Source organism: Aspergillus tanneri (assembly GCF_003426965.1).
Source record: "Aspergillus tanneri strain NIH1004 chromosome Unknown AapTan_9_pilon_pilon_pilon, whole genome shotgun sequence".
NCBI lineage: Eukaryota > Fungi > Ascomycota > Eurotiomycetes > Eurotiales > Aspergillaceae > Aspergillus > Aspergillus tanneri.
This window is the reverse complement of record NW_022984636.1, coordinates 414728-425122: the sequence shown is the minus strand read 5'-3', so window position 1 is coordinate 425122 and position 10395 is coordinate 414728. Positions and strand designations below refer to the sequence as shown.

The 10395-nt window shown below is 45.9% G+C and overlaps 1 protein-coding gene across 1 annotated transcript; it reads left to right on the top strand.

Moving 5' to 3' along the window:
* Positions 1-9683: 9683 nt before the first annotated feature.
* ATNIH1004_011698 (uncharacterized protein) lies at positions 9684-10049 on the top strand (the record flags this gene model as incomplete). Its single annotated transcript, XM_033576260.1, has 1 exon — positions 9684-10049. The coding sequence occupies one exon, from the start codon at positions 9684-9686 to the stop codon at positions 10047-10049; it is 366 nt and encodes a 121-aa protein (XP_033420924.1).
* Positions 10050-10395: the final 346 nt, after the last annotated feature.

The following is a 10395-nucleotide window of genomic DNA, read 5'->3' as shown; positions in this document are numbered from 1 at the left end:
AAGCTACGTAGGGCTGCGTCAATACGGCGGAGGTGCCCCCTTTCTTTGAGGCGCTCCATTATCGTTACCACTCCTAAGTGATTCTGTCTCGGATATGCGCTTTTTCGCGTGATAAGAGGCGCTGAAAAGGGTGCCTTATATCTAGACCAACTGCTTTCTTCGCCAGGCGGTCCGCTGCATCATTTCCGGGGTTGTCACAGTGTCCCGGAACCCATTGGAACCGTAGTTGGTTTTCACGTGCTTTTAGCTTACCAGTAGGCTGATGAATAGCCTGGATGACTCGCTGGCCGGACTTGTTCCATGCGTTTGCTATCACCTGTGATGCAGAGTCTAGGTCCATCGTCTGCATGGTTTCTGCCAAGGGGAGCCGGGTGTCAGGATTCCTATGTCCACTTCGTATCCTAGCCCGTGCTACCACACCATGGATTGGGTGGCTTTCCGGCAGCCTACTAAGGCGGGTAATCACAATCTGTGCACGTCACTTTAATCGCAAGTGGTTGGGAAGTGTATAGGATTCCACCTCTAGTGCTGCTGTTGAGGTTGTCCTGAAGGCTGAGAGCACCCGGATAAGAGCGGTCCTTTGGACTATACCCAGAGGTCGCAGGTGCATTTTGTCCCTGAGTGGGTTGTGCCAGACTGTGGATGCGTAGTCTACTGCTGGTATCACGCATTCTTGGTAGAGTTGCCGCATCTGTTCCGGCCGAAGATGTCTTAGTCCTCCCAGTGCTATAATAACCTTGGTTGCTCGTTTAACTGCCTGTCGAACATGGTCTTTCCATCCTATCTCCTTGTCAAAGATAACTTCCAGAAGTTTCGCTGTGTCGGGAGGTGTGATAACCTTGCCATTTATAATAATCTGTCCTACACCATGTTCTTTCTTGTCCCGGGTCAGGTGAATCAGCTCTGTCTTGTCCTCAGCAAAGGAGGAACCCGTTCGCCGAGCCCATACTTCAATCTGGGGATGTCTTCATCTTGGATCTTCATTAAATTCGCCTCTGCCGATGGGCCGGCTCGCCACCGGAAGTAGTCATCGATAAACACAGATGCTTCACCATTTAATCAACCGGTTGATCTACCAAGTCTAAGTTGAAGAAACCGAAGAGAATGAGTGACAGCGGAGATCCTTGTGCTAGAATTATATTCTCTAATGGTAGGACCGCTGTCTCAAAGTCATCAAATGTGATACTAGCTTCTCAGCTGGTTGTTCCTCCTCAACGTCTGCCATTTTAAGAAAGAAGGTTTCCAGGAATACTTCAACCTTTTCTTGATTATCCGTTACTTCTTCGGTGCCCACCTTGAGCGTTGGGACACTCAAGTAGGCGTCTCGCAGGCACCTGTAAGTTGCTGTCTTCCACAGGTGGCCTTCGCCAGCCTTGTCAAGAAACTCCCTCCAATGAGTTGCCTTTGCTTTTTCAGTAGTTCTTGTTTACTCTTGTCTATTCTGTCGCATGTTGTAGAAGAGGATCTTGGTTGTTGGGTGGCTAGGTCCCAGTGTAGCGCATCCATCTTGCCATCTCCGGCGAATCTGGTTCACCGCAATCTGTTGGATTTTAAGCTCTGCTGTAAAGCAGAGTTTGGAGTATGGTGATGGTCTTAGTATTAGGACCTGTTGGTCGAGGACAGTGATTGTTGATTGAATCAAGTTTGTTTACGGCGTGAACTAGGTCTCGAGGCGATGGAATCTGTGATGTGCTAATCAGGGAGAGTATGCTCTGGACCACCTTCGTCCAGTTAGCTCGGTCGTATGCTCTCTTAGGCCTGGACTTTATAGCTTGTTCAGGTTGTAGGCTCCATTCCGAGTATGTTCCACGGTGGTCGGATCTATAGTGGTTATGGTGAAGTTGGCATTTAATCAGCCTTGTTGTGTTATTAATGAGCGTGAGGTCTAGGATAGATGTCGTCTTGGGATCACTGAGGGATCAAAATGTGGGCAAGCCTCGAGATAGATACCATTGTAGTTCATGAGTTTGAAAGAAATTAATCAGTTCTTCCGCATATTCCGCGAAACGGCGATGTATCGGGCGGTGGCTCCCTGCCGGATGGTGACGGTTGAAGTCATTGGGGTGTCGCTAGATGGTCGCTTGGATTTCATCTAGAGCTTTTTGGGCGCTGGTGGCTTCGACCGCTTGGTAAACTTTTACTGATTGGGTATATATTGAAAAAATGAGGTATTGGATTTCTGGAGTCCATTTCTCGAGTTGAGTCTTCGGCGAATGTTGGCCGATAGAGTCGACATGCGCTGCGGTTGACATGGGTGTGATAGCCCAGTCCCCCGTAGGGTGTTCTCCATTGCAGTCTGAGCATCTAGGTCTTAATCCTAGGAAACAATGGCGCTGGTCATGTTGGCCCGCACAATGTCCACGCTTCACTCGTTCCTTGCACGACCAGGCTGAGTGTCCGAATTGTTGGCAAGTTCGACTTGGAATAGTTCAACACTCCCAATATATCTTTGGCGTACTAAGAGCCCACTGTTAATTAATAGTCCATTCCGCTACCCCCCAAATACACATAGCAGATCTGCCCAGAGGCCTATCTTTCTTCTTCAGCCATGCAATATTCTCGACCTGGAAACTTCTTCCAGTGAGTTAATTTTCTTCCGTGGTTTTCTCCATTACTTGTTCCTTTTTCCCTTCCAGATCAAAGTCTGCTGTCGGGGCTCCGTGAACCACAATACCAAATCGAGTTCTATTTTAGTGTCATTTTCCAATTCTTCTAACCAATCGGTAGCGTGCTACCTGTCAAGTTGTTATTATCCTAGCTTCTGGAAAAACACAAGAAAGTTTTATCGAGCTCAAGGATACTATAGGGTTAGCGATGCAATATGCAGATGTGGTACATGGTATAGGAAGTCAAAGTTTCTTGGCACAGCTGTTAAGCACACGGAGCCAATTTCCGGATCAAGTTTACAAAATAGGGTGAATTGTGTGATTCAAATCAATTCCTTAATAGTATGGCTGCTTGCTCCAATGCCATTCTTCTGTAAAACATTTATCAAACGGATATCAAACGGACGTATATTTTGGGACACAATTATGCGCTAAGTGACCCTCCTCACCGCAACTACTGCATATGATTCGCCGACGACTTAAACGGCGAGAACCCTTACCTTGCTTGGACTGTAGTCCGTCTGGAAAAAACCCCGGTATATCCCCAACAGTAAGGGTGGCATCCGACAAGGCTCTGATGGCCGCGGGCGAAATGTCCGACTCGTCGAATACGAAAGGAGGTTCTAAAAAATATGAACTATGCGCACCTCGTTCAAAGTTCCCGAGTGTAAGATTAGGGCTGAGTTCGGCGTTAGAACAGCATAACACTCTTAATCCGAGCAAGGAAAGCATATTCATTACCTTGATTGCGAGGTCTGGCGGTGATTGTTGGATATAGGCAATAAAGGGTTTTCAGGGTCTGGTGCCGACTGGCCTATTTGACCACAATACGTCAGTGAAGAGGGCAGCAACATAGGAAGTTTGAGCTGGTGAAACTCCGATTACCTTTACAAAGAGCCGCAGCAATACTCATTGTATTCTCTTGGGGCCCATTAGCGGTAACAACCTCCACACTAGGTAAAGGGCGGTGGATCAACTTCTTGGGATTCCGTGACTGCTTGCTCAATGTTTGTAGTGCGGGTCTTTTTCCAGTTCCGCTCAACGGTTCATATGTATCCGGTCCCAGCAATGGGTCGGCGCATTGCGTCTCCGATGGCTCTTTAAAGCACGCAGCAGCAATAAATTGCTCTTTTATGCGATGTCGTTCCTCATCTCTAACATAATGAACATTAAAGTCCAGTAACTGACCAGTTAGTGGTGCTACCGTTGCAGAAAATTCAAAATAAGCATCCACCGCAGTCGCCCCTTCTCTACCGCTAGGGAAGAGTTTTTCCATGGGAATCTCTGCTTCCACAGCGCCGAGCAGTCGAATGTTGGCCTTGATCTTGGAGGTCAGTGGATATGTGATGTCACAGCGCAGATCATTCCAGTCCTTCTTCCGCTCCATCCACTCAGGCTTGAACCCATCTGTTGCCTGATACACCTCAGTCCGGATCACCCTGTTGGAAGGGCCTCCTTTGCGAAACACGGTTTTGTAGAGGGTAACTACAGGAAGATTGGTCGGTGTTTGGCCCTGGAGAATGCATTAGAATCTCGACATCGAGCTTGCCGAACTCCAACTTGCCGCCTTGATAATCCAAGCCAAAGCGGGATTCGTCATGTCCCGCTTCATTGGCTTCCCGCCTGGAGTCCAATCTTCCCGGTACATCAATCCGATATGTGAGTCTGCTACGTATGGGTCGAGAAGCGGGTTTTCGGCTGCCAAGAGCGCGCCTTCCGTGATAGTTGTTGTTCTACATGAGGATTAGTAGGCACGTATGGGACCCACGTGGGGACTTTCGGAGTTGGAAGAGACTGTCCGAACTTACTCGGTAATCGCTAGGGGCACCGCCTCTTGATGATGGTCTTCCTCGAGACGAGTTGCAAAATTGTCGAAGATCTGTTTCGTGAAAAATGTATTCCAGCATGGTCCACCGCAAAGGACCAGATAACCCGGCATATAGCCAGCCTCTATTGCGCGCGAATATTGTTCTAGCGCAAGGTCAACAACCGCCTTGATCAGAGGATTAAAAAAGCCCAGCATAACTGTTCTAACAAAGTCCGTGAGAGAAGCATACAAAAATATCAAAGGGGCACATACGGGGGAATCGGAATCGGAACTCGACACCCAACCACCTTTAGGACGAGGCTTTCATCACCGCGGGCGAATGTTTTTTTGAGGAGTTCAAAATCCTGCGAAACAGAATCCCAATCGGGGTTATATGGCAGGTTCAAAATAGCCTGTTGCGATTTCAACCACTTGACGGCGTTATCATTAATTGATTGGCCACCTTGAAGAATGCCTGCTTATTGTGAGACAGAGCGGCTGGAAGGGGAATAGCCAGCAGATCTTACCAGTTGGGGGGCAGATTTGAACGATACGCTCGCTTCCAGCACTGTCGTCTTGTGTAATGTGAAGGGCCGCTGCATCCTAAAAGACATGTGAGAATAGTTGACGAGCAGTCAAGTGAGGTACTCGGATTCCATACGCAACTCAATCCACCACAGTCCAGAACTACCAATGTTGCAGGGCGTTCAGTAATCTTGCGGCTATTTACCACGCTGTGACCAGCCGCAAAGGGTTCTGTAAGTGTCCCTACCATGCCAAAGCCAGCACCATGAGCACCGCCCACGAAGGATAGTCTGAGGCTGTTACTGTGTTGAACCGGGTATGTGACCAAACATTCCTTCTCAATATCCGCAAAGGTCCAACCCCCGAGTCTCTTCTCGCATTCTTCGTCTTCCAAAACCGTCCGTTCTACAGTATCCAGGATATATCGAAAGAGCTCCCTGTACAAATCCGTGGTATTCTCGTACACGCCCCATCTCTGGTAAATCTGATCGAAGCCAGCTTGTAGGGTCGCTACAGAGTCCGGTGACATGCGGGTTATGCTGCGCTTGACGTCCCGAAATACCACACTATTATCGATGACGTTTGCGCGTTCCCCAAACTCCCATCCATGTTCTGAGCGCGCGGCGATAGCTGGCAGCTCATCGCTAACTTTTCTCAATTGATCGGCTCCGCTGAAGAGAAGAGTGCGCCGAAGAGGACGATTACTGTCAGAATCCGTAATCAAAAATGCAGCGCCAATCTTGGTGCTTCCGATGTCGACCCCGACGGTGATTTTTGGTTTTGTCGAAGAGGGGTTCATACTGATAGAAGGATGGTGAACAGGATTTCCCTCAGCCAACGATATCAAGCTAAGCAGGGGTGGAAAGAACCGCATCACGTGCCGCTACCCACACGGGCAATTCTTTGGCGGCGCCGAACCCCGCCCGTTGCTAAATACACAAGCAACTAGTTCCACTTGTTACTATACCGTATTAGGGCTAGCGTTAAATAAAATTCTTGGCATTCCTACTTAAGTTAAACAGGTGCCTTAGTCATGTCCTAAATAGGAAATATATAGACTATCTGAGAGGTTAAATCTAAGGATAATCCTAACCACAACAGCCGTATTAAAACGGACTATTTGCCTGACGAAGACCCCATTAAATTTAACTCCTCTGAGTCTATTCCTTCTCCTGAGTGGTGTACAATATAATACTGATTATGAGGCACAAATTGCTGCTAAATCCCATGGGATACTACATGGATATGCAGTTGTTATTGAGCGAAGAAATAAAGATAAAGCGCCCTATCTTTGCTGTGACAGACGTGGAAAGCGTTTATCTCGATACAACGGTGCCAGACAAGCCAAAGCTCGACGGATTAGCTGTCCTTTTAGTATCCTAACTAGCTATTCAAAGCAAACAAAATGGACACTTACAGTATGAAATGGATGCCACAATCATGAAGTCTCTCCTCCCAGCACCCATCCAATATACAGAAGGAATGAGATGGCCCAGAAAAAGAAACAAATTATACCATTGATTAATCAATGAAGGAAACCCTTCGAATACTTCGCCAAGAGAATGAGAAAAGTCTTCTTCAACGGTCTGATTTATATACGTTGTGGAATTCAGGGGAAGTGATGCGCAGGGAGCTATTCTATCAGCTACAGGCCAACTAGCCTAACTAGGAAGTAAATGTCATTCAGTGGAAACACCAGGAGTCGCAGTATCTCAACCAACTGAGCCTACTAAGCGGTTCCCTATATTCTCTCATTGAGGTGTTCAACTATCTAAAGGATTGAGGGGTAGAATGGATCGTTAGATATTTCCGCACTGCCAAGTCTGGCGGATTATAGTGTTTCCGTAACAATATAACTTACCACAAATAGTATATTCCCAATTCTTAAAAGGAAGAAGTCCAATTCAAGCACTTGTTACACTTCTTCCAGATAAAGGCCCCTGGATAATGCAATATGACACTGAAAGCGGCCGGATAACTGCAGTATTTTAGCACACAAGGTCTGCCTGGAGCGCTTGCAATTGAATCCCTATATTTTACATACGGATTGCACGTATAAAACAAATCCGTTTAGAAGGCCGCTTCTTGACATTGTTGGTATGGCTTCAACAGGGCAGACTTTTATGTTGCCTTAGGTTTTACGTGCGATGAAAAAAAGAAGAGATATATTCTTTTATTTTATCCTGTTAACAGTCCTGCTATCGAGTTCTGCTTCCACTTCCTTCTGTGATTATGACAGATAAAGAAAAGGCCCTTATCAGTGTCAAGGGCTGAACCCATAGAACCTATAAGATAGTTATGTACAAGAAGGAATCGTTGAAGGGAAGTAAGGAAGAGGAAAATGAGCAGTAAACAAACAAGGTGGAAGGTCACGCGACATGGATCGAGGGCTGATGGGCCAAAGGTGCCAACAGGGCCAACAGGGACAGTAGGGACAATAGGGGCAATAGGGACAATAGGGACATTGGCCCGAGAGGTCAAATGGGCCCCAGCCCTTTACAATCAGCTCCTATTCTTTGTATCTGGCATATGAAAAAAGAGCATTATTGCAAAAGCCAAGCTCTAATCCCACGGATTATTGTGAAAATGGATCCGAAGGAGAGAAGCGAAGAAATTGGCATAATTACCAGAGATATTGAGGATAATTGGATGGAGGTTATCAACGCAGGGACTGTGGAAGGAAAGGATGAAAAATGGGAACTATTAAAAAAAAAAAAAAATACAGTATACAAATTTCCAGAGCTAATACAATATTTGGAGTAGGCTTCAGCTTATTATTGCAAAGCGTTGTTTAAGCTGCTATACTAATTGCTACTTCCATGGTGGGACTACAGTTACATCCCGGAATGAAGGCGCTCATGTTGGTATTAAAAGCGACCTGGATAGTGCTTTTGGAGATCTTTTAACTGCGGCACAATCTATGGGACGTACAGCTACATTTCGGGATGCAGAGATTACGCAGCAGGTTAATTAGGATAAGGTAAAATGGCCTACGTCACTAAATGGATTATTATATAGGGACTTGAGTTGCACAATTTCCCACTATGCAGTCCTAAAAGCTCACCAAGTTTACAAGAAATATCTCCCGCCAGGGCCTAGAAAGTTGCCAATTAATTCTTGCACTGGAGTTGTCAACAAAACACTGGGAATCCCATGTATTCACACAATACAGTGGTATTTAAGAACTCCAGGCCGCTTCAGATGGAGCACTTTCACTGTCAATTGTGGATTACAGGCCGTCAAATTGAACAATTGGACAAGCGTCTTTTAGTGCTAGAACCGTCGATTGTCCGGCCTCGCGGTGGTCAAAAACGGGAACGCCCAGGGCGAGAGCTATCATATTGGGGGCGAGTTGACCGCGCTGTCCGTATAGCTCAGTATGGCCAAACTATTCGAGAGGGGGAGGCAGCAAAGGCAGCGGTGGCTAAGCAGGCAGGTGGTGAAACAGTGGAGGGACGGGTAATAACTCAGTTGCTTGAAGCATCGAACGAGGTATCACTTTAGACATCAAATAAGGTATTAAACGAAGCATTAAGGCAACACCTCAAGCAATGTCTCAGGGACAGGCTCAAGGGTTTGGGTGTCCACGGAGCAGTTTGGAGGGTGTTGACTAATAACGGGGAGTCCAAGCTGCAATTCGGGTGTCCAAAACATGCCCCATGTTGGTTTCGGAATAGGTAGTCTTAATAAGGTTGGCATTTCCTTGATCTAGCCGCGACTCACTACAGGATTAATTCTGCTATAATATATATCCCATTAAACTAACATAATAAGGATGCGAATGAGTCCTTGGGGAGTTTCTATGCTTCTTATATGCTAAAGTGAAGATTACAGGAGATGAATATTTAAATGGGGATAAAGCATTTACTATTCTCTTCCCTCCAGGGAAGAAGGGAGAGAGAAAAGGACAGAAAAATGGATAATCTTTAACATCAAAAAGGCTTCTGTGTTTCTTCCAATAATTTTTTATACATTGACTTATAAAACTGCCCTGCCTGCCGACAAATTTTTTTGTACCGAGTATTGGACTTATTAAAGTCCAATGCCTAATTGTGGAGCCAGACGTGTCGTACTAATCAAGTGTTGGGTTTTATAATTTTTGAATGTGTACTACAAAATCATACTGTATATGCCCGGTTCCTACTCCTCGCACCTCAATGCATTGGGTCTGAAGGTCACACAGCGCTTCCTAGGGGACTTTTAAAATGCTAAGTTACTAATTTAAGACGAAAGCTTAGATAAACCAGCTAGCCCACCAAAAAAAAAAAAAAAACTAGCGAAAAAACGAACCTATGGATACGTGCCTTACGGTTATACCGGTACCACTAGCGTGTGGGCTAAAGGAGATTCGGTATGGACACATCAGTCACATATGTATCATGCCTAATCTTGCAAAACACTTGGATCAAATTCTTTTCGTATATTAGAGTTTAAATATCCAGAGGATTGTAGCCTAGACGAGAACGTGGACCTCTTAGTACCCTGGATTGGTTGTTCACATTAGGTGAGCTATTCACTGGTAAAACACTATTTGATTTTCGGTACCCTATAAAGAGCCTTGTAATGATGTACATATCCTTAGCAGCTCGATAGATCAGGGATTGCTCACAACAGCCAAGGGTAAAACAGCTAGGTATTCTACATCGCCATTCCTTGAAAAATGTGTATTCAGTACTGAGTCAAGTTATATTAAAAGCAATCACCTTCAGGGCCCCCGAAGAAGTAGCAATGGAAGTGGCGATAGCATGAACCGTATTTCATTATTCAAGACTCCTGTTAACTTTGAACACGAGTGTATTCTCCAACGTAGTGATGAAAACAAGCAGTTCCTTGATTTACTCCAGCAGATCTTTCAGTTCAATCCTACGCAGCGTATCACCGCTAGAGAGGCGCTCAAATACTTTGAAAAGCGTAACCCAAACTTCCAAATGACCACTCCTCTATCAATGGTGAAGGCGCAAGGGTTGATCTGGAAGATGAGGACGGCGAACGCCGCTCTATTGTGCTGCCTACAACGGTCACCAAGAGGCAGGGCGGCAGCTTTTGAGGATTACGGCGAAGTCAACCATAGAGACAAAAATGGCCAAACCCCACGATTCGCACTATTTTAAGAAGCATGGAGCCCAAGCTAATAGATGAAGGAAGCTCCTACTAGACAATTCCGCTGATATCTCTTTAAAAAATGTCGGTCACATACCGCTCTTTGCCGTCATTCATTCGCCAGGGAAACCAAGAAGTTACAGAATTGCTGCTGAAACATCACGCTAACACTAACGACAATGACAGATATAAAAAAAATACTCGAACTTTGTAGCAATTGAAACGGGCGAGCTACACGTAGTGCTAAAACACGGGGCAACGGTAAGTACTGGGGACGAATATGACCAACGCCGCTTCTTGTGGCAGTGAGAAAAGGGCATCAGGCTATAACAGAACTATTAAAGCATGGAGCAGACG